Genomic DNA, 25,408 nt, shown 5'->3' with positions numbered 1-25,408 from the left:
CTTGGAAGTACCGCATTCAGGAGCAACATCAGAAATCCTGTAGATTGCTCTTGCGCTGTAGGACTGTGATAGGTAAGACCTGGGGAAAATGGATACACTGGATGTATCCATCCATAATAAAACCCATTTTGATATATGCATGCATCGTCTGGTGGCCGAGACAAAACTTTGCTAACAGCAGGAAGCTGCTAACACAGACTCAGAGGTTTGGTTGCCTAAGCCCATTTCATTCCCAGCGCTATGGTGAATGACCTTGCGATGTGTCAAGTGTGGAAAAGGCCATGCCGCAACCGAATGTTCGCTGATTCAAGCACAGGGCAAGGGAAAAACCTTCTGTGTCAACAGCGGAGGGCATTCGGCTTCATACCGTGGATATCCTGCATACAGTAATGTTAAGGTCACAAGGGGGAGCTAAGAAGTCCACAAGGGGGAGCTAAGAAGGCCCGAATTCGACGAAATCATCCTCAATAAAATATTAACCATGTGTGAAAACATATAACATATTCGAATATAAGCAGAGTGGAAGGACTGTCGATTACTCTGGCGCGAGCTGAAGAGGAAAGGCTTATTAAGAAATGCACGGCAGTTGTGAAGCACATGTGATCTGCGACGTTCCTCCAGAAAAACGTCGGCAAGGGGGTGAAAAACGGACTAATGGAACTGGAAGAGCTCCTGGACAGAATTTCATACTATAGGCGAACATGGAAAGTAAGACAAAATTCGCAGGAAGCAGAAACAACCACGCTTCCCGAGGAGAACACCACGAGTACCAAACGGATCGCTGACAGGCCATTGGAGAGCGAACTTGGTAAAAAACGAAAGGAGGAAGGGACATCCGAAGGAGACTTCACTCAGGTACTCTCCAGGGCTGAAAAGAAGAAGGCGAAGAGGAACAAAGGACAAGAACACGTCGCGCCATCAAAAAAACCTCTGCCTAAAACTAAGGCGGACACGAAGGACGGAGTACCAAAAGAAAAGGTGGGAAGACGAAGGAGGACTAGACTGCAAGCTTTGCTTATAAAGCCGAGGGAAGGCAAGACTTTTGCGGAAGTCCTCAGCGAAATCCGTTACAAAATCAAACCCGAAGACAACGGAGCGGAAGTGTCTTCCATACGTAAAACGAAGGGTGGTGGAGTCTTAGTCGAACTAGGTCCGAAGACTATAAATAAAGTCACGTTCTGTGAAGCAGTCAAGGGGCTTCTAGGAGAAAAAGCTTTGGTTTCCAGCCTGGAACCCACGTGTGCTTTGGGAATCCGAGACCTTGACTGTCTGATAGAAAAGAACGTGGTAGAAGAGGCCATCAAACGCGAATGCCCGGAGGTAACCAATGTCCGGATTGGTATCACCTCCGCGAACTCCCGAGGCCAAAAACTCGCTGTGGTGGAAGTTGCCGAGCAAAACGCGAGGGAGCTTCTAAACAGCGGGAAAATAAGAATTGGTTGGGTAGTGTGTAGGATACGAATTCGGGCCGCCCCAACCAAATGTTACATATGTTTGGATTATGGACACATCCGCAAACTGTCGGGGACCTGACAGAAGGGCAACATGCCGTAAATGCGGCCAGGCAGGCCATAAAGCGAAAACCTGCAATGAAAAGGAAAGCTGCGTCCTATGCAGGGACCGTGGCGCGACTGATGAGAGCATTGCGCGATCGGGGCGGTGTCCAGTTTTCAGAGCAGAACTAGAAAGAGCTAGGATACGGTCAACATGATTCGCATCCTACAAATCAATATGCACCGGAGTGCAACCTCTCACGAGTTGCTAGCGCAGTTCGCTGCGGAGAGCAAAGCTGATTTAGTACTCATCAGCGAGCAGTACCGAAGCCAGGGCCCAGTTTCATGGCGCCCAGACATATCAGGTACCGCTGCCATTTGGGTTCGGGATGGCACCCTCCTTGGGGTTCTTGCCCAAGGCCGAGGGGACGACTTTGTCTGGATTCTGTGTTCAGGGATAACGTTTTTTAGTGTCTATCTTACGCCGAATGAGACGATGCCGGACTTTCGTCGGAGGCTTGATGCTTTGGAGGACGCTATCTTAAGCACGGATGGGCGGATCCTGGTCGGGGTGACTTCAATGCTAGGGCACCTGAATGAGGCATGCCTCACACAGATTCCAGAGGGAAACAAATTCTGTAAAGGGCGGCGAGAACAGGACTGGTAGTTCTAAACATGGGATCCACCCCAACGTTCCGGCGCCCGGGCTGCGAAGGAAGCATTCCAGACGTAACATTCGCGTCGGAATCACTGGTGTCGCTGGTGGACGGGCGGCGAGTTCTGATAGACTTCTCGGCAAGTGACCACCACTACATTGCTTTCGAAGTGGTGGACACAAACTCTCGGTGTGCGCCACCCCAGCGATCTTTCAGTGTATGGAACGTCGCGAAGGTGAACACCGGGAAGTTTGTCGAACCTCTAGGAACAGGTGGGGCCACGCTGGAGGGTACTCCTGGGGGCGGTGGCGCCGCAGCTGACACTGTCGTAAATTCAGTTATGAACCGGATAACGACGGTGTGCGGAGCCTCCATGCCCAGGAAGATATCGAGGCGCGGCAAACCTTCCATGTATTGGTGGACAGTGTAAATCGCAGAGCTCTGCAAGGAGTGTCACACGCTCCGCCACTTAACACAACGTCTAGGCGACCGAGGGGAGTCATGTACCGTAATGATGGAGTACAAATGAGCCAAAAGGAGACCCCGCAGCGCAATAAACAAGAGAAAAGCTCGCAGCTGGCAAGATCTGGTCGACGAGGTGTTCACTTAAGGCCGAGCAGATGGACCGCATTGTAAGGGCACTCTTCCCTGCGCACCCCGTATGGGATGGTGACGTCGGCGCGGAGAGCGCAGAGGACTGTCCACTTTTCTCTATAAAAGAGTTGGAACAGGCAGTCCTCTCTATGAAAAACAAAAAGGCGCCAGGACCCGATGGTATTCCAGCAGAGGTATACAAACTGGTATTCCAACACCGGCCAGACCTACTGCTCGGCGCATTCAACGCTTGTCTGAAATAGGGCATTTTCCCTGCTCGTTGGAAAGTTGCGAGGCTTGCGCTGATCCCTAAAGGGAAAGGCGACCCCGAATTGCCATCTTCATACCGCCCACTATGTATGCTTGACACTGCTGGGAAAGTGCTCGAAAAGCTCATCAGAGGTAGACTCGCTGAAGCGATACGCGCTGCCGGAGATTTATCTCTCCAGCAGTTTGGTTTTAGGGCAGGGAGATCGACAATTGATGCTGTCTTGCAAGTCGTGAACGCCGTTCGACGAGCAGAGGCACATAGCCGCCGAACTCGACGGGTGATGCTCCTCGTAACACTTAAAGTCAGAAACGCCTTCAATTCCGTAAGATGGAAAGACATTCTAGGCACACTAGACAATACCTTCAACGTGCCGAAATATCTCTTACGGATTTTGAGGGACTATTTGAGGAACCGCTCCCTGCTCTATGAAACACGTCGGGGGTAGCACGGGGATCCATCCTAGGGGCGGACCTCTGGAACGCTACCTATGAAAGTCTGCTTAAACTCGACATGCCAGAAGAGTCCCGCCTGGTCGGCTACGCGGATGATGTCGCAGTGCTTGTCGAACAGGCGCAAAGCAGACTCGGCATATTGATGCGACGGGTAAGCGGATGGATGACTACTCATGGTTTCAACCTTGCATTGGAAAAACCGAAGTAGTCATCCTGACTAAAAAGAGAATTTCGACCCTGCGTCCCATATCGTTCGGCGAGTCGATCATCGAATCAAAATCAGCGGTAAAGTACCTCGGGTTGACTCTTGACTCAAAGATGAGCTTTTCTGAGCAAATCCAAGCAGCAGCGAACAAGGCTGCGGCTGGAGTTTCGGCGTTAAGTAGGCTAATGGCAAACATTGGGGGTCCTACGTCTAGTAGGCGACGTCTCCTGATGAGCTCAACGCAGTCTGTCCTGCTCTACGGCGCAGAGGTATGGGCTGGCGCTCTTGATAAGGAGGTATATCGTAAACGCCTCGCGCAAGTACTGTCGCTGAACCGGCCGTGATGGTTATCGTGGGAGTTATCCCCGTTGCCCTTCTTGCTAGGGAGCGTCAAGCCATGTACAAGCGCAAGGGAGATGAGCCAAGGGAGGTGGCTGCTCGCGAAGAACGGCAACACACTCAAGACCAGTGGCAGCTCTCTTGGCAAAATGAAACTAGAGGCAGATGGACTACGCGGCTCATCGGCAACTTAGGTGCGTGGCTGAATCGGGAGCATGGTGAGACTGACTATTTTCTTACCCAATTTTTAAGTGGGCATGGAGGTTTTCAGTCTTACCTGCACAAGATTAGAAAGGCGCGTTCTCCGGATTGTGTGTTTTGCAATGGAGTTGTGGACGACACCCACCACACTTTTTTTTCTTGTGGAAGTTGGAATGGGGTTCGTCAGCAGCTTTATTTAAACACAGGGGATCTCTCTCCAGACAACATTGTCGAAGAGATGCTGAGGACTGCTGATAGGTGGAACTGTGTTGCCCATTACGTTCGGGCCCTTCTCGTTGCTAAGAAGATAGAACTCGACCGGTGGAAGAGCCGGATGGCAGGGGGTTCCTTGAACTGACAGTTCCCTTCCTCCTCTCCCCTCCCGTTGGTGAAAGGAATTCCCTGATTTGAAGGCTCCGCAAGGCAGGAGAGTTCGGGGAGTAGCCCAAAGTATTGTGACAAACGGTTCCAGGCTAGCTCTCTGACGATGGGGAGGTGTTTTGTTGGTAGTCCGACCACGTACCGAATCGGGAGTCCAACACTGTGTGCGTAAATGCATTCACCTATCCTACCCCGCCAAAAAAAAAAACGACATAGAGAAGACCTTTGATACTGTCTGGTTTGATGGCTGATTTTCAGGCTCCTGAGGTTTCCACATTTTCGCGACCGAGAATAGTTTTGAGTGCGTTCCTCGTAAGAAGTGAGTTAGATACCTAGGTGAGCGTCTTGTCGAGCGTCTCCAATCTAACGAGCACATTAAAGTCGCATTAAAAAAAGCTCGCAAGTGATTCATGTCTTTTCGAAGACTCTTTTATGTTCCATAACTTAGTTGGAAGGTTAAGATTATTTGCTATCTTACTTTGATTAAGCCGGCGCTCACCTACGGGTGTCCTACCTGTTTTAATTTGAGTGCTAGCCAAATGGAGAAAATAAGCATTTTTGAAAGGAAATGTCTGCGTGCTTGCACGGGGCTTAATAGGACTGCTTCGACAAATTATGAATATTATGTAACTAACGAGGCGATGTATAGAGCTGCTGCTGTGCCGAGAATCGACATAGTTATCGTCAGATTGATTCGGAGTCATATAGTGCGATCCGTTTCGCATGACGAGAACTTTTGGGTTTCGCAGCCTTTCTACCCAAATGATGGGCATTTCGAGAAAACTATCACAACGGGCTTCATTCCTCTCAAAGCGTTCGTTTACCTTGACAGGAATAGTCTAATTGTTGATTCTGCCGGTAATCCGGTTATATATCATATATATAGGCGCCTACGGACAAAAGGATGGAATATCCCCGAACTTGACTATGGGAGCTCCGGAATTCGACTGGAGATACTCCAGAGCGAGATTAATTGATATTAAGCGGGATGAAAAGGGGAAATCCTGGTACGTGTAGCTGTGGGATGCTGGTAGCGGCAGTCGTGTTCAGTTCTGTCATTTGTGGCTTGGTGGGACTTTGTAAATATGTACATATTCAAAGGGTGCTTCTTTTGCCTCTAGCTGCAACATATACATACATATGTTATTATTCTTTGCCTCTTTGTTAATATTACAACTGTTCAATTACTTTGGATATTGTTATTGCGAAAAAAAAGAAAAAATATATAAAACGAAAAGACAAATAAAATAAGAAAAAATTAGAAAAACAAATACAAATTTTTGTCTAAAAAAGTAAAAAAAAATAAAAAAGAAAAGCGATAGTAAAAATTATTTTTTCTTTTTAATTTAAATTGTTAGTAGCCTTAAGAGCAAATATAATAATTTTAAGTCTAAATTTGTTTTTTTCAGTTTACTTTAAAAGCGTTTTGGTATTAATTTAGTTTAAGTAAATAGTTTTAATTACCATAGGTTTAAGAACAATAATTTTAGTTAAAAGTAGCTTTTCAAAGGATTAAATTTATTATTACTTTCACATTTCCTCTTCATAATAAGGTCAAGAGAGAGAGTTTTGACCATTCCCTGACAACTGATTGTAAAGTTAGACTTTTGTTTCTTACTGTCTCTCTTCATACATCAATTTTAGTCTGCATCAAACAATTTTGAGAGCCCACAATGGCCATTAGATTTAAGTTATTTTTGCTAGTTTAAAAGATTATTTTCTTTTTTTCATTTTTTTCAATCTATTTATTATTGTTACGAATTTCCTGAAAATAAAAATGATTTGAAAAACAAAAAAAAAAAAACAAGCGACTTGGTAATCATAATTTTTAGTTCTGTCTCCATATACGAATACCCTTTGGGAATTGCCAGGTTATGATGAGTGAGTTGCGGCAGAAGTTGAATGAAAGCCGTGTATTTGTATTTATATTTGATTTGTTTATTTAACAACATTTGACTTGCTTCTCATTGCGGTGTTCCGAAGGTGAGAGCTGTGAGTAGACAGATATTTCTACCGAACGACTGTTCTACTAAACCATCTAACAATGAGCTAACTTTTAAGGAGTGATAACTTCGGTAGAAAAGAAGGGTAATTAGAAGCTCCAATTCCAGGCAATTGTCTGCAAGTAATTAGCGTCGCCACAAACGGTATAAAAAGTTAACCAAAGCAGCAAAGAATGGAGTTATCTAAAGACATCCAATAATTTCCATGATATAAAAAAATTTGTTGTCGCGATTGCCACAAAGGCTACATAGGCCAGACCAAACTGCTCATCACGACTAGATTTCAAGAACACCTTAAGGAAGCGGGCTACGGTAAAAAACGACGAGGCAACAGGTAACATCAACTGTGGCCATGCACATTACCGAAGAGTATATTCAGTAACAATAACAAGTCGGGAAACAGGAAGCTAAACGCTTCAGGTACAAGATCAGGTATTTCTTATACAAGCATATTTAAGTTGGCATTTGTCCCACTGCGCATACCGACTAATGTTTTATTGTTAAAAAACGCGGGCACGCGCAGAGACTTATCACGAACTTTGCCGAGCGGAGAAGCGACTTCACAGACGGAAAAAGGGAGATTGGGAGAACCAACAAGTCTGTAAACTATAAAAGTACAGGGAGCAACCAACAAGTCAGCAGGATAGAGCCTTATACACCTCGATGCTCATCTACCTAGAAAAAGAGGCAAATTTGATTTCCGACAGAAAGGGCATATTGGACCAATGGGTTGAGTACTTTGATGAGCTACTGAACAACCAGAACATCGGCGAGTTAGAGGTCTCCCACCAAGTATAGAAGAAACAGGCCGTGCAATGCCAATTGGCTTAAAAGCCAATGGAATTGGTTAAATATGGAGGCGACCAATTACACCAAGTGATTCATCAACTGATGCTCAAAGTATGAAACAGCGAATCAATGCCTGACGACTGGCACCGGGGTATTATCTGTCTCATACATAAAACGGGAGATACCACGCAGTGCAGCAATTATAGAGGTATCACGTTGGTGAGTACTATCTATAAGATATTCTCCGCTATCTGGTTAGGTCGGATAGCCCCATACGCCCAGAACATCATTGGCTTCACTCCAGGCAAATCAGCGAAAGATTAGATTTTCTCGGTGCGGCAAGCGATGGAAAAACTGCTGGGATATGTACATTAGTTGCACCACCTTTTTATCGACTTTAAAGCCGCCTATGACAGCATAGCCAAAATAGGCAGCAGAATCACTATCAAGACCATTCAACGTCAATAACGGTCTAAGACAAGGAGGTGCCCTATCATGCGTTCTACCTAATCCTGGGGAAAGTGATTCGCGATGCCGATGTAAATTCGAGAGGTACCATTCTTTTCAGGTCAGCCCAACTACTGGCCCATGTTGATGATGAGTCTGCTGAGATGTACAGCGCCATATCTTGGGTTGCACTGGTCAAACGAAGACAATGAAGATAGGAGATTGGAACTTTGAGACCGTTGAAAATTGCTCCTACCTAGGGTCGAAAATCACAACCGATAACAGCTATGACGATAAAATCCGCGCACGGTCATTAGCTGCCAACAGAGCCTATTTCTGCTTACAACAATTTTTTGGTTCGAAACGTCTTACCATAGGGTTAACGCTTTTACTGTACAAGACAATGATCTTGGCAGTCCTCATGTATTCCTCGGAGACTTAGGCTCTTAGCAAAAAAAAGCAAACCCTTGGCCGCGTTTGAAGGAAGAATCCTCCGAAGAATTGTTGGTCCCCTACATGAGGATGGATGATTCCGTAGCCTACATATCGATGAAATCTATGAGCGACACCATAACCGTCGGATTGTGGATAAAATCCGACTCACCAGGTTGCGGTGGACGGATTACTTAATCCGAATGAATGAGGATGATCCCACCCGGAAAGTCTATAAGGCAATATCTATGGTAGGCAGACCCTGCCTAAGATGGAGCGATGGCGTAGGTCAGGACACCAGATAACTTTTAGGGATATCGAATTGCTGTACCTCGGCGCAGAAACTGGATGTCTGGAGTCCCTTATTAAGGCAGGCTTAGACCGGATACCGGTTGTTGCGCCGTTGATGATGATGATGATTTGTCCCACTTGTATATAGCTTGTAATGTCTATGTGTTCTGTTTGTCCCACCATTCACTTTAGCATGGTACTGACACTTAAAGTTTTACAATATAAGAAATTTGCAGAAAAGTCACAAATTTAACTTAAATAGTTGATGATTAAGGGAGGAATTTAAGGGAGGTACCCAGTTGATTAAAAATATACTTGTAGTAAATTTGGTAATATACTATTATTAACTTTATTTAAACAGGTATTTATCGCATTTTGAGGCCTAGATACCATGTGCATGGACGACCATATTTCTATTCGGATATTTTCGTTAGGTAGTTTCTGAGAACGGGCTCTTGAAGGCCTTTCATCTGATATCCATATTCGGCAAAAAAATTGTACACCCCCCTTTCGCAGATATGAAGACCTCCCTTAAACTCAATGTATAATTAGGTTGCTCACGCATGCAATGGGATTCACAGGTCCCACCTTTCTACCAAATTTCATATCAATAATAGTAACCGTTTCTGAGATATAAGGTTTGACAGACAAACTGAAAGACAGAAAGAACGATTTTAATAAGGTTTTTGTTTTGTACAAAACTTGGAAAAGCCTGGAACCAGTGCAACATCTAAATAAGGCTCATACACTGAACGCATGGGTCTATAGCTCAAAAGCTACTCTAACAGAAGCAACCAACCCGAAATAAACTATCATACGAAGCTGGATTTTTCCCAACAGAACTAGTCAAAAATGCTCAACCTCTGCAAATGTTTGGCCACACCAAACATCGTCATCCACACGTTTGCAAATGCATTCGGGTTTTCTGAGCAGGCAAGTAAGTTTCCCCTGATTTGTCCAAAAGCCGCAACTCGATCGGATCCGCGCAAATGCCTGGCAAATAATTGTATGTTCCAACATTCTTGATAAGAAATTCCCCCTCTGAAAGTCAAAAGTTAGATGGAAGGATTACCGATATCAGCTCTATAAGATATATACAGGGTACGGCAGCATAACTTCCCTTTTCAAAACTCAATAAAAACTATTGTATGCATCGGAAAATATTTATTTATTTTTTATAATGTAGGTACATGTCTGTTAGGTGACGTCCCCCATTCTCCATACATTGCGTAAACCGATTTCTGGCGTTTGTCATGACTCTTGTTAGCATAGCAGGTGTTATGTTGGCAATTTGTTCTTGGATGTTGGTCTTGAAATCTTGTAGGGTTCTTGGACGGTTCACACAAACACGGGATTTCGAAAAACCCCATAGAAAAAAATCACAGATCGGGAGAGCGTGCCGGCCCTTCCAAATCGCCTCTAATTGAGATAAGGCGCTCTGGAAAGTGTTCCCTGAAAACAGCCATCGATGCTCTTGAAGTGTGTGCTGTTGCACCGTCTTGTTGGAACCAAGTGTCCCCCAAATTCAAATTTTCTAGCCGTGGCAAAAAAAATTCAGTAGCATGTTTACATACCGGTCCGAATTCACTGTCACTGTAACCTCATTTTCCTCAAACAACCAGGGACCAATAATTCCAGCTGAGGAAATTGCACACCACACTGTGACTTTGGGTGAATGCAAAGGCTTTTGATGCAATTCTCGAGGGTTGATGTCAGCCCAGTAGCGCATGTTTTGTTTGTTAACCGACCCACACAAATGAAAATGTGCTTCATCGCTAAAAAAAACAATAGCATCCTCGGGAACGACATCAAGAAGAAGCTCACACGCGTTCATCCGAGAATTGAAGTCACGTTCTGAAAGTTCCTGCACTATCGCCCAGGACAGATGCGTGTTTGCGCGCAGAACGCCGTAGCGATCGCAACATTGACGCTCTCACTGCTTCAATGTTCTCAGGTGATCTAACGGGCCGAGGGACCCCAGTTCTTCCTTTTGTCGCACTTGCAGTTTGTCTGAATGTAGTGACCCATGTAACAATTGATTTGCGGTCTGGCACAGGAGCCAACGGGGCTAAATTAAAGCGATTCCGAAATGCACGCTGTGTTGCAATAACCGAACATCCGCTTGAAAAGTAAACCTCAACGGCAAAGGCACGCTCCTCACTATTCCAACGCATGATGGCGACTGAACCGTGTCGGGACAAAACTTTACAGTATCCCCTCTTGAACGAGACCACTAGCGCTCCGCTATGACATCAACTAACTGCATTTTAAAAAAGGAAGTTACGCTGCCGCATCCTGTATAATATTGCCGCGACACCACAGTCTTAGTGCGAACAACAAATTTTAGCATCCGTTTAATATTGTTATATATATTTAGAGATAATCATAAATTTCCTTTTCTCTGCAGGGGTAATGCTTGGCTGCTCTTCTTCCGTGTGGCATTGGCAACGACCAGGCATGTACGCTAGGCCGGGGCTAATTATGCGATAATGACACTCGGTTGCCGCAGTACCTAGAAAGGTACTTGGCGGTCAGTATTAGATGCTGGACCGTCGGAAAGTTACAATATTCAAAGGGGTCATTCCAGTTAAGGACTCAATGGCAAACGGACAGGAAGTAATAATGTCGAATTTAGTGGAAATGATCTCATGGAATCTAAGGAGCATTGTCGAAACGGACGACTTCCAAGTTGTGGTGTCTTCGTCAAAAATCCTATGCGATATTGTAGATGAGTTCCTAGTTAGGATTTCCGCAAACCGAATGGGTGATGAACAATTTGCTTTGAAATGTGACTTTGTACGCCAGAAATTAGAAATGCTCCTGGATGACCTGAAGAACGAAGAAGCAACTGAATATGGCAGTGACAATTTGCTTCAATTATTAAGCGGCATCGTTAGACACGAGACTCCGAACGCAGTAGGCGAGTCGTAAGTACACAATTCTTATTTTCAATCACTTCTAAGACTTTTATTTCTTTGTCAGTTTTAGTCCAGTCATCAAAGCTTTCAACCTCCGAAGTCATTCAGTCAAGAATGCTTAGCATGAAATTTGGAGTAGAGGTAGAGGGTGGAATTTTCTTTTCGAAATGACGACAGAAATCGATTAAATGGTCAAGTCCTAGCAAAAAACATTTAGTGGAAATTGTTCATACAAGTAGCAGTTTTCGAGTTAATCATGTTCGAACATATGGTTTTCTCATCGAACGGTTTTCGCAAATAACTCGAAAACGATCTGTTTCAAGTAGAAATGATACTAAGCAGAAATAAAACATATTATGTAACAAAAATAATGAAACTTTTTATTTTTTTATAGGTACAATATGACCAAATCGATTTCTGCGGTTATTTCGAAACAAGTCAAGTGCAAAATTTCGTGGTGCTACGACGAACTTAAGGGGGGTCTTGCAGCCAATTACTAAAAATTATAGTAATATGCTATTATTAACATCAAATGTCAAAACGAACTTCGGCTTCGAAAAGTACTAACCGAGACCAAACCACATGACTATATATGATGAAAAATTCCCTTAAATTCGATGTAAAGAAATGTAACTCACTGCATGCGAGGTGTCTATCGCTATAACTGTCTCGGAGAAAAATGCGTGTGACGCACAGACAGGCAGTAAACCGATTTTAATAAGGGTTTGTTTTACAGAAAACCTTAAAAAAGGAGGGGTATCATATCCGCCCGGGGAGAGGCGCACACAGGCGCTATATCACTCCTGTTTCTTATTCTACCCTCTACTCCCACCCTAAATTTCTTGTGAATTGATCAGGACTGAAAGAATTCAAAGGTCGCATCCGATTTTCAGCTTTAATGACTGAACTATTTATAATTTTAGCAACAGTAATTGACGGTGCTTGAGGAAGCGTCAGCCTCCCAATATCGCCGCTCTGGGTTCGAATCCCAGTCGTCATGGGGGTCTCTGTTTGTCTTGTGTTTGTCTTCGCTACTGTCAGCTTATTACTTTCACAGCGTTAAGTGTGATGATATTGAAACTTAAGCACCATCTGACTGTATGGATGCCCCTACTCCACCAAGGAGTGAACAAGAAACACTAATTGACGACATAAAAAAACCGAAAATTACGATTATCTTTCCCATTTGATTATCAATCTTTGTCATTACTCCTTATTCACATATGTACCTATAACTTAAGAGTGGGGTACATTTTGTAGCGGAAAAGATGAAGATTTGGTTTTAAGGGACTTCATTCTAACAAAGCTTTAAACAGATATAAAACCGAAAGGTGGACGCTTCAGAAATGAAAACTTTAGTGGTTTTCTTAAACCGGTGAGGAGAAACCTCAAAACAAGTTGAAAGTCACGGTAGTAGCCCCCTCCCCCTTTAAACAGTCACGGCGCAGCAAATAGCAAGTATTTTCATATCACCATGGTAAAGATAGATTTGTGAAGCCCACCCTCCGAGAGCAATGGGCTAATGAGGGCCATTAATTAGCTTATCCGTGGGGCCATCATCGTCGTGATATGCAAGGGAGTTACCGAGGGGATCACTTCGCACCCGCATGGGCGAAGCACAAGTTACCTGCGGCTCTAGCTTGGACCTCAAACTTTAGGCATCATCCGTGCAAACGATTATTATTATTCTGTTAAGGGAAAGTCGCACCGCTTCCTTGAAAAACTATTATGCCCCTTTTACTGGTTATAGTGTACCTGTTGATCATAGTATCTCAAGCAGGCCTGTAACCGTTAGGAACTTTAGTATGTTCCCCACTTCCAGAAGTTTCAGCTTTGCATCTGGTATTAAGTGTTCTCCCAGATGTATCGACCTACTTTGCACAAGTGCCGGACACTGTCCCAGGACGTGCATAGAGGTTTCGTCCTCCTCCCCACAAAACCTGCAGGCAGTGTCCGTAGATATCCCTAGCTTCCCTAGGTGGTAGTTCAGCCGACAATGACCAGTGAGAATTCCCACTATGATTCGGAGGTTCTTTTTGGTGAGGTTTAAGCAATACTTTGTGCGCATGGGTTCGTATCCCCCAATTAGCACCCTGGACTGCTCAATCCCTGGTAGGCCCGCCCAATATAGTTCCCTCAACCGTTTCTCTTCGTTCCTTAGATTCATAGCCATGAAACCGTTTCCGATTCCACAGAAGGGTTCTGGCCCGTGTAGAGGCATCCCTGCTCCATTCTTGGCTAGTTCATCCGCTGCCTCATTGCCTTCCAGCCCAGCATGGCCTGGAACCCAAAGTATCCAGACCTTGTTGGACGAGCCGAGTGTATTCAGTCTCTCAAGGTAATCCCATACCAGTTTAGAGTTCACCTGGTTGGACCTAAGTGCCTTGATCGCTGCTTGGCTATCAGTGAGAATAGCTATATTCTGCCCCTGTAGTTCCTTTGCAGATTAAAGAAGGCACATTTGTCTATGGCGTAAATTTCCGCCTGAAATATGCTAGTGTACCTGCCCATTGGCTCAAAGTACATTTTCCTTGGACCAATGACACCGGCACCCGCTCCCTCTGCTGTGAGGGATCCGTCAGTGTACCAAGTAATCAGTTGCCGGTTTAAGTCGTATGTCGCAGCCACGCTCTCCCAGTTTGTCTTGTTACCCCAACGTGTTTCAAACTTCTTATCGAAGTGAAACCTCGTTGTCATGTTGTCCCTCGGTATCAGTAATTCGGGATACCGCCTAGAAAGGATATCAATCTTCCTTCGATTTAGGTAGCTCCCCGCCTCACTCATGCTACCGGCCATCCTGAATATTGATCTCCTTGCCTGCATCTGTATGTGCAGATGGAGAGGGGTTAAACCCAGAAGGACCTCAGGGATGCCGTTGGGCATGTCCTCATTGCCCCAGTGATACACACGCAAGCCAGCCTTTGGAGCTTATGTAATTCCCTGGCTTGTGTGCGGAGTTGGGTTCTTTCTGCCCAGATTACCGCTCCATAGGTAATCATTGGTCTTACTATTGCAGTATATATCCAAAGTAGTATCTTCGGGCTGCAACCCCATTTTTTTGCTGCTATCGATCTGCAAGTCATCAGAGCCCTCGTGGCTCTCCGACAAGTGTTTCCGACATGTGTCTTCCAGAGTAATTTTTGGTCTAGCGTGATTCCCAAATATTTGACCTCTGTTTCTCGTTTCACCTCCATATCATGTAATGTTATGGCTTTCAGGTAATCCAGCTTACGCCTCGTAGTGAATGGTACTATGGTGGTTTTGGTTGGGTTGATCCGCAGTCCCACCTTCCTGCACCAGGCACTAGTAACACTTAATCCAGTTTGGATTCTATCACATAGGGTATCTTCATATTTGCCCCTACAGATTAGAACAATGTCGTCCGCGTAGCCCTGGACTTGTATTCCAGTATTAGTTAACACGTCCAGGAGTTCATCCACTACCATACTCCACATCAGCGGCGATAGTACTCCGCCCTGTGGACAGCCTTGTGTGGTGTTCATGATAATAGAATTTGTACCTGTTTGTATCTCTATTTGTCTGCTTTCTTGCATTTTGCCCATCCAGAGTGCCAGGGTGTTTCCCACTCCTTTGCGGCTCAGGGCATCCTGTATCTCTGTGTGCGATGTGTTGTCGAATGCTCCTTCGATATCCAAAAACGCGCACAGTGCAATTTCTTTTGTTTCAATGGCGTCCCGTAGTACCTCTGTCAGCTGATACAGAGCAGTTTCAGTTGACCTTCCTGCCCGGTAAGCGTGTTGACAGTGATGTAAGGGATTACGCTTTAGAACGTTAGTTCTAATATAGTTGTCTATGACCTTCTCCACCGTTTTGAGTACGAACGATGTTAGGCAGATTGGTCTGAAAGATTTAGGGTGAAAAGGATCCTTTTTACCCGCTTTCGGAATAAAGACCACTTTTGCCCGTCTCCATGCCCTTGGTATGTACCCAGTGCTATGCTCCCCCTTACCACCCTCGGAAGAGACTCTAAGATAATTCCTAGGCCTCTCTGGATAAGTGCTGGGAAAATGCCATCTGCTCCGGGAGATTTCATTGGTTGAAAGGTTCCCACTGCCCATCTTAGCCTAGCTTCTGAGCATACCTCTTTTGCTAGTTTCCAGCTCTCTTTCCTTCCCCTTTTATTCGTTGTTGCGGTGTCAGGCAGATTATTGTCGCCTGCCGCCGAGGGGTAGGACCCCGGGAAATGAGTTCTGAGAAGCAGGTGTACCCTGTCCTCCTCATTCTCGGTGAATGTCCCATCTTCCTTTTTCAGGCAGACAGAGGATATTCCTCCGTCTTTGGCTACAGCCTTGTACAGCCTGGTTGCTTCAGTGAACTGTTCAATCCCTTCACAGAATTCCCTAAAGCTGTTCCGTTTCGCTTCCCTGATGGCGTTGCTATACGCAGTCAGTGCATTTTTATACCTCCGCCAGTCCCCCGGTTCGTTTTGCCCGGTTAAAGGGTTTTCGTACCTCCGTTCTCATTCTGGCTAAGTTCCTGTTCCACCATGGTACATCCCTTGATGACTTGACTGTCTTGGCCGGGCAACTGGCCTCATATGCGTCAATGACGATTGTGTTGAGGTCTTCCACCACCGTTTCTAATTCTAATTCGCTCCTGATGTCACCGCCCCCTTGAAGGTGGGCAATGTTGTTGCTCAGGTGCATTGTGTAGGATTCCCAATCCGTTCTCTTGGGATTCCTTATTATTCTTTTTATTTCGGAGTTACCCTCAATGTCGAATCTGATTATCCTGTGATCAGACATTGAGGGTTCATCTGACACCCTCCAAATCCTGACCATCCCATTCATTAGGGTATTTCCTAGAGTTATATCTAGTACCTCCTGTCTGGTGCTGGTCACAAATGTTGGAGTGTTCCCTACGTTGTATATTTGTAACTTATTACTAAGAATAAATTCGAGAAGGTACTCACCTCTACGATTAGTGTCACTGCTTCCCCACACTTCGTGGTGGGCGTTGGCATCGCAGCCGAGAAGAAGTGGTAACGCCCTCTCCTCGCAATACTCCGTCAGCTTTGCGACTTGTTCCGGTGGAGCCCGGCTCTCGTCTCCTGGAAAGTATCCCGATGCTACAACTACCTCTCGAGTGCTCCTCCCGGCTTCCAATGAGACTTGGATAGCCACAAGGTCCTCGGTTAAGAACTCTGAAAGACATATGTATTTTAAATTACGTTTGAGAATTATGCAAGCTCTTGGTTTTTCACAAGAGGAGTCCCAAATTATCTGCATGTCTCCTCCTTGCAGACCGCGAATCTGCCCCCGGTACACCCAGGGCTCCTGAGCCAGCACTATTCCAATGTTCTCCTTGGAATTTGCCCTTGCAATCACTGCAGAGGCAGCTCTCGTATGGTGGAGGTTTATCTGGGCTATCCTAGTGCTGGCCATTGGCTCCGTTATTGTTTGGAGCTCTTCTCCACTGTCGGAGTGTCACCCTCCTCCTCCGACATGGCACTTTCCTGCGCGTCGCTGTCCACCCCGAGCCCTAGGAGTCCTAGGTCTAGGTCGTCCAACTTCTGCTCTTCACTGGGCAGCAGGTCTATTTCCCTGGTTGATCCAGTTCTTTCCGCCTCTATGGCTTCCGCGACTTCTTCAGGGACATCGGTAAGTTTTCCACCCGATGCCTCCTCCAAGGTCTCTTTCCTTGGCTTTTCCTTGTGCACATGCACGGGTATGTTGCCAAATCGGTAGTTGATACAACTCCGACGTTTAATTGCCTCTAGGGATCGGTCATCTACCCCGATCGTGAGGAGTTTACCCTTTCCCTCCACCTTGCTTCTGAAGACTCTCCATAGTCGAGTATGGAGATCTTCGTTCTGAGCAATTAGGAGTCTCATAAGGTCTTCTGTTACTATTGCCGCGGCCTTTGGGAGAAAAACTGTCACCATGTGGGCTCCTGGTATATCTTCTCCAGCACATGTTGACAGTTCCACCCCTTCCCAGCCTGGCAATCTAGGAATTATGGTTCTAACCCATTCTGCGGTACCTTCCGTCGCGCAGTCCACCAGTATAAGGCCTGGTCGAAAGCGTATCCCGGTGAACACCAGTTTCGACGTCCAACCCTTGATCATCTGCTTGACGACAAGTTCTTCAATGATTTCCTGTTCCTCCCGAGTGAGTATTTGCTCGGGAAACCTTTTTGGCAGTATGGCCAGTCGAATGCCCTTAACCACACTAGCATAGTTAATGCCGGGCTTCCTGGGTCCTGCTTTCACTCCTGACCTGCCCGGGTTTCCTCCTCCCGTGGGTTCAGGTCTGGGTTTTTTGGGAGCATTCCCTTCATGCGGGCTGATCTCTGCTGCTCCCCGCTTTCTCGGCTCCGGTAGAGATGGCTTAGGTCTGTCCTGAGCCTTCTTAAGGGCCTCTTCTGGTTTCAGGCCTTCCTTCAGATAGCGCAGGTACCATTTAACCCCGGCGCCACTGAGACCTGTCTCCTTCCTGGCGTCTGTTATATTTATCTCAGACATGCTTTTGCTGGTCCCTGCTCTTTGAGCAGTGGTGTTCGTTGGCTGTAGTCCACGCAGTATACCAATGCTCACCTTGGATCCACTGCTTGACGTCCCAACTTCTCCCTTCTTGGGTGTGGTCACCTGGCTTTCAGTAATTCGGAGACGTGCCTCCGCCTGATTAACCAGTTTTGGTGCGGTACGGGGCCCCGCTTTTTTGGTTTTTGTTTTCTTTTCTTGTTTTGTACTCATTTGATTCCCACGAGTATGGGGGTAAAAAGGTCCGTCGTGCCATAGCCCCCCGTAACACGGTAAGGTCTAACTTACTCACTGAGGCGGCCAGGTATTAGTGAGGCTCCGTCCGAATACAGTCAGTTACCCCCAACTGCAAACTATCCAATGGGCACGGTTCGCATGACACCTTGGATTGGGGGCGGTGTTTTTCGACTCCCCAGTCTAGATCCGTAGCGTTTTGTTAATAGTAGGGTCACCTCGTACAGGGTGTGGCTATCACCACTCACTAACGGTCTTGGTAGACGAGAGGCTTGGCCCCCGAAAAGGCACACACCGTCCCAGAGGAGAGACAACTCATCCTTAGAGAAAGATAGGTTGGCCTCGGGGAGCTATGTTCCGCATCAGTCTATCCTGCAGTACACTGCTTGACCCCTGTGCAAACGATACGCTGGTATTTACCACTTTCGCACAGACATAGTCCAGATATCCCTTCAAATTGACCTCCGTGTCAATCATCACCCCCAGGTATCTGGCAACCAGGTTTGAAGCAGTGATTTGGTCACCACGAATACTAATCGTATTTCTTCTCCTACGGTTGGTAATCAAAACTATCCTCTCACACCGCCAAGCATCTCCAGCCACGCTTTTATGGCTCCGATGGTTTCATTGGCGAATATTTCACCGTTTTCGGGTGGTTTGGCGAAGACAACCACGATTAAATCATTCGCGAAACCAATTACCGTGTCTTCCTTATGCTTAGGTCTTCCATCGGTATCATACGAAAGAATCCTGTCCGAGAGGTTTCAAGATGCTTAGTAAAGTAACTAGGGATAGCTTTTTATCCATTCCTAGCTGACTGAATGGAATGCATTTTTGACGTCGAATGTTACCACGGTACAGAATTTACTGGAGCACAATGCGTCTCGAACCAGTTTCAAAATTACGTACTGATAGCCCAATATCCTCATATTGAATAATTGAGAAAAGTCTATTGTAGAAGAACCTATCTAAAATTTTTCTATCGATGCCCCGGTTGTTTATTGGACGTCAGCGGCAATACTAGTTTTTGCCTCCTCCACCAAGTAAAGAGAACTCCTTCTACCTTGCATGCCTCAAATATACTGATAACCCAGTCGGGTATGTCCTAACAGTAAGTTTAAGGGCTCTATTGGCAACAGCATCGAAATCGAAGCTTTATTGTATTTGATTCTCTGGAAAATTTCCGCAAGTTCTTCCTCAGTTACCGCAGGTATGGCGAAGACGCATGTTTATAAATCTTACGCCCCACGTTATGTGGGAGGAGAAGCGCTCTTATTATATCGGACAAGTGAGTTGTGATGTTCTCCCATCATCTTCTTCATAACAACTCTGTACGCTTTTTCAGAGGGATTTTGATCTGCCTTCGCGCAAAGTTACTTAAACTGCTAACCATATCTCGAAGTTTCGCGTTTCTCGCCTAAGTCTTTCCTTCCTCTAGATTATTTTCTCCCTACGAATGATAATTCGTTCGTATTCAGACACTGTTCCTCTGTACGGTTTCCCCACTGAGCACTTCCGCATTTATTACCTTTCCGGAAGCTTTCCTGATTCCCGTCATTTACTAGTTGCGGATGAGATCGCAGACTTGTCGAACTTCTCCTAAATGGGTGCAGCAATACCTCCTACGACATCTCCAGGCCGTCTGACAAGCACCATTTCGTATTTTTGAAACAGGTATTCCCAGGAGCGATGTACTTCTTTAAATGCAACTGTGCGCGAAGCCACAAAAGGAGCCTCGGGCTGGATTGATTACACAACGACGAACCTGGCAACGAAAACGGAATAACGATTTGCGCATTTTCTTATGAGACGTGCGCTTCCTGTATAACTGCCAAGCAATTAGCCGATACCCTGTCCCAATATAGGACTGATCTAACAATGTTGCAGGAGATGCGTCGAATAAGGATGAGCTTCCTGCAGAAAAGTCACTACACCATATATTATAGTGGCCATCCAGTAAACCCTGTGTTCGGAGTTGGTTTCTTAGTCTGCTGCCTGCGGCTATGAACTCATAAGCGAACGGCTACGCAATCTGCATCTTTTTGGCAAGGCGCTCCAAGCCCGAATAACAACACCACCCAGAATCCCCTCTGACAATCACCTGAGCGTTAACACTAAAGTCATCCACTACATAGCCCTCCATAACACCTATAAGAGCGGAATGGATGCCGCAATAGCCGCAGCCAACAGACATCCTGGAGATGAAGCTTCAACAAATGATCTTGACAATCACTTTAAGAACGTTATCGTAAATACGACCAGAAGGATACTTGACCCCAGCCGCGAAAAGAGTCGGAACGGCTGGTTTGACGATGAATGTAAGCTAATAACACAACAGAAGAATGCCGCATACCGAGTAATGTTGCATTCCCGAAGGACGCCGACACGCACAGTGACTTATCACGAACTCCGGCGAGCAGAGAAGCGATTTTACAGACGGAAAAAGGAAGCTTGGGAGATCCAAAAGGTCTGCGAACTCAGAAAGTATAGGGAGCAATCGCACCAGGCGCGGAAATTTTACCAACAAGTCAGCAGGATGAAGCCTTATACACCTCGATGCTCATCCTGCCGAGAAAAAGAGGGAAATCTGATTTCCGACAGAATGGGCATATTAGAGTGATAGATTGAGTAGTCTGATGAACTTTTGAACAACCAGAACATCGGCGAGTTGGAGGTCGCGGCAACTGAAGACGACGGACAAATACTGCCACCACCAAGTATAGGAGAAACCGTCCGTGCAATTCGTCGGCATCATAAGTCGCCAGGAGCCGATGGAATTACATCCGAATTGGTTAAACATGCGGGCGGCCAATTACACCAAGTGGTTCATCAACTTGTGCTCTAGGTATGGGACAGCGAATCATTGACTGAGGACTGGCAAAAAAGCATTATCCGTCTCATACATAAAAAGGGAGATGTCACACAGTGCAGCAATTACAGAGGTTTCACGTTGCTGAGAACCATCTATAAGATATTCTCCGCTATCTTCCTAGGCCGGATAGCCCCATATGACCAGAACATCACTGGCCCATACCAAAGAGACTTCACTCCTGGCAAATCAGCAACAGATCAAATTTTCTCTATTGGAATATGGACATCAGTTGCATCGTTTCATCGACTTTGAAGCCGCCTATGATAGCATAGCCAGGGTAAAACTGTACGCGGCCATGAGAGAATTCGGTACCCCGACGAAATTAATAAAACTGACTAGGCTGACCCTGACCAATATGCGAGCCGAGGTAGAAGCAACAGAATCAGTCTCAAGACCATTCGACATCAACAATGGTCTACGACAAGGGGATGCCCTATCATGTGTCCTCTTTAGCCTGGCCCAGAAGAAAGTGATCCGTGATGCTGAGGTAAATCTTTTAGTCCACCCAACTACTGACCTATCCTGATATGATATCGAAATCATGGGAAGAATGTCCCGAGACGTACAAACTACCTTCATCCAGATTGAACAGGCGGCGCGAGATCTTGGGCTGCACATCAATGAAGGCAAGACAAAGTATATGGTGTCAACGTCAGTACCAAAAACCAGTCAACCAATATCAAACCGCACTGGTCAAACAGGAAGAATAAGGATTTTATTATTATTCTGTTAAGGGAAAGTCGCACTGCGCACTGAAGAACTATTGTGGCCCTTTTACTGGTTATAGTTATAGTGTACCTATTGATCATAGTATCTCAAGCAGGCCTGTAACCGTTAGGAACTTTAGTATGTTCCCCACTTCCAGATGTTTCAGCTTTGCATCTGGTATTAAGTGTTCTTCCAGATGTCTCGACCTACTTTGCATAAGTGCCGGACACTATCCCAGGACGTGTATAAAAGTTTCGTCCTCCTCCTCATAAAACCTGCAGGCAGTGTCCGTAGATACCCTTGCTTCCCTAGGTGATAGTTCAGCCGACAATGACCAGTAAGAATTCCCACTATGATTCGGAGGTTCTTTTTGATGATGTTTAAGCAATCCTTTGTACGCATGGGCTCGTATCCCCCAATAAGCACTCTGGACTGCTCCATCCCTGGTAGGCCCGCCCAATATAGTTCTCTCAACCGTTTCTCTTCGTTTCTTAGATTCATAGCCATGAAACAGTTTCCGATTCCACAGAAGGGTTCTGGCCCCTGTAGAGGTATCCCTGCTCCCTTCTTGGCTAGTTCATCCGCTGCCTCGTCGCCTTCCAACCCAGCATGGCCTGGAACCCAAAGTATCCAGACCTTGTTGGACGAGCCGAGTGTATTCAGTCTCTCAAGGTATTCCCATACCAGTTTAGAGTTCACCTGGTTGGACGTAAGTGCCTTGATCGCTGCTTGACTATCGGTGAAAATATGATAGGAGACTACAACTTTGGGGCCGTTGATAATTTCTCCTATCTAGGGTCGAAAATCACAGCCGATAACAGCTACGATGATGAAACCTGGGCACCGTTGTTGACAGCCAACAGAGCCAATTTTAACTTACAAAAACTTTTCCACTCGAAACGTCACACTATAGGGTCAAAGCTTTCACTGTACAAGACAATGATCAATGAGAAAAATGGGCGAACTCTTGGCCGCGTTCGAGAGAAGAATCCTTCGAAGAATTTTTGGCCCCCTAGATGAAGATGGGCGATTCCGTAGGCTACATAGCGACGAAATCTATGAGCGATACCACGACCGTGAGGCTGTCTCACTTGGTTGCGGTGGGCGGGATACTTAATTCATATGGATGAAGAAGATCCCACCCGAAAGGTCTATAAGGTTGCCCTTATCTATGGTAGAAAAAGAAGATGCAGCGGACCCTGCCTGAGATGGTGCGTTGGTGTAGGGCAGGACGCCAAACAACTTTTAGGGATATCAATTGGTGGATCACGGCGCAAAATCGGAGTGTCTGGAATTCCTTATTAAGGCAGGCCTGGAGCGGATTCTGGTTGTTGCGCTGTTAATGATGATGTTGATCACACTATTTGAACTATTTGAAACTGAAACTGAAATACACATATAACACATCGTGTCTATTAACATTCGAAGCTGTATAAAAGTCCTGAAATATGTTGGACTCAAGCTTCTGTTACATATTTCAACGTTTTATGATCTCGCTTTTCTCCGCTTGTCTTAAACATTAACTGACATTGGCTCGATCGCATTATTCCTTTGCTTGCTATAAACACGGTGTTTTCCTAGTGTTTTTCTTTGCCATACAATTCAATGTTGTGATTTCTGCTATAGGCGATGTCTGACTTGAACGCTGTATTGTTTGTGAGAATATTTGGTACGAATGCAATACTTAGTGAACAGTTTGCTTGGCTGGCCCTGTATAGACCAAACTACTGTATCGATTATAAGCCTTCGCTTATATCCTGTACAGCATTTGCATATCCTTTTTGCTCCTCGGTTATCAATTTAGAAACAACAAGATGTCTTGAGATATTCGCGTGAAAACTAAAGTGAAAAGATTGAAAATAGTAGGTAGACAAGAGGCGCATTGTTCCTTCATGATGATATGTTATTCCCTTGGACCACTTCACCTAGAGGTTGTGCATCTTATCAATTCCATGTCCCTTCCAATTGGCTATCTTTTCAAGGACCACTTCGATATATATATCGCACGCGTTTCAATTATAACGGCTAGATTGACTGAAAACATCCCCCAGAAGTCTGTAGTGGCGCTTAAAGTTGAAGTTACTTTCCCGACTGGGGTTACTAAGTTTTGATTAAATTATCGCTTTTCCTTCCCTGCGAGTTAAAACTGTTTATTTTTCAAGGTAGCTAATAATTTGGCCACCTACAGGACAGGATATTGGTCGATTTTCTTTGAAAAATTCACGCGATGTTGTATTTTTTGTATTTTCCACTTGGAGAAATTATTTTATATTTTTTTTTTCTGTCATAACCATCGTGTACGTTTATGGAATAAAAGTACCGGGCAAATTGTAAACATATTGGTTCATGTTTGCTGTTAAATTAAATGCTTCTTTACAAACAATTACAGTTCCATATCCCATGCTACGAGTAAAAGCATAATTTACAATTATATCCATTTATTCGATTCACAGGGGTAATTGCAAATATAAGATTAAGAGTGGAAATTTTATTGCAGGAATTATCACTTCGTCTGAATTTATAAAAGCACAGGTGGTAATTTCCACGACACATTAACGCACACTTTGCAACATTAATATGGATTACAACTCTTATTGAATTTATAAATGAGGACAACGAATAAAACCACATGACCCAGTGATACACGTTTGTGAACAATTGAATAAACAATTTGAGATTGTTATGAAATAATGAAGATAGCAACACGCTACCCAAAATCGCTTTTTGAATCATTCCTCCCACTAATACATACAAAGTGTTGGTGACGAAGGACTAATACTGACGAGTAGACGATGAAACCAATTTAGATTTAGCCTCCGAAATGCAAAACAAAGAAGAAACAATTCTCAGCTGAAAAGGCTGAGAATTGCTGCAATGACAAAATATGAAATTGAAAATGTTTAAAAAACCATCGTGTGTGGTCGAAAGTGACCAAGGGGGAGAGCTATCTCAAAAATCTAAAAAGTTGGGGGAATTAACCCTAAGGGTACGCCCGCAAATATTAAAGCCTCATTGAAGTGTTTCGTTGACATGCACTTGTTTGACTCTTTGCTTGCCAGAGTCTAAAACGTGGAGGGGGTGGTCCTTTGATCACTGCAGTCCCTCACGTGCTATTCCATAAAATTTCATGTGTCCTGAAATCGGTGTATGGGTGCTCACTGGAACCTGAAAATAAACAACCATCAAGATATCGTGCGAACCTACCGGAAGATAACACGGATGCTAACGCTGGAAATGAAAACAAAAAAATGAGACTCCTCCGCATGGACTATGGGCCTGAGTGCCGCGATGGAGATGCTTCTCCTGCTTTAGATGTTTCCGAGGTAAGTGGTTTGCGGCTCCCATTTTGTCTTGTCATACTCAGTCCATTATATTGGATGAAAACCCTTTTCTTATTATGAGTCTTGAGTTAGAAATTAGAAAGGGAGGTGGCACGAAAGGGACAAATTTGACCTTTGACAGTGCGATTTTCACCAATCTTGGTAGTATTATCCTCTATAGTATAGCCTAGATTACTGAAAACTTGATGATTCCAGGATAATTTTAAAGAGATTCCCAGTCCTACTTCTAAACAAGTTGGAAAACCGGAAGCTGGACGCTTCAGGTAAGAAAGGTTTTGT

General features: G+C 45.1%; 1 protein-coding gene across 1 annotated transcript in view; it reads left to right on the top strand.

Annotated features, from left to right (window-relative positions):
• Nucleotides 1-11,176: 11,176 nt before the first annotated feature.
• The window catches only part of LOC119660018, a 139,691-nt gene continuing 125,459 nt past the window's right edge, over nucleotides 11,177-25,408 (top strand). The window contains exon 1 of the mRNA XM_038068397.1: nucleotides 11,177-11,481. Coding sequence (XP_037924325.1) covers nucleotides 11,177-11,481 — 305 coding nt within the window. The remainder of the gene's footprint in view (nucleotides 11,482-25,408) is intronic.

This window comes from Hermetia illucens, chromosome 6 (assembly GCF_905115235.1).
Source record: "Hermetia illucens chromosome 6, iHerIll2.2.curated.20191125, whole genome shotgun sequence".
NCBI classification, from domain to species: Eukaryota; Metazoa; Arthropoda; class Insecta; order Diptera; family Stratiomyidae; genus Hermetia; species Hermetia illucens.
This window is presented reverse-complemented; position numbering and strand designations above follow the sequence as displayed.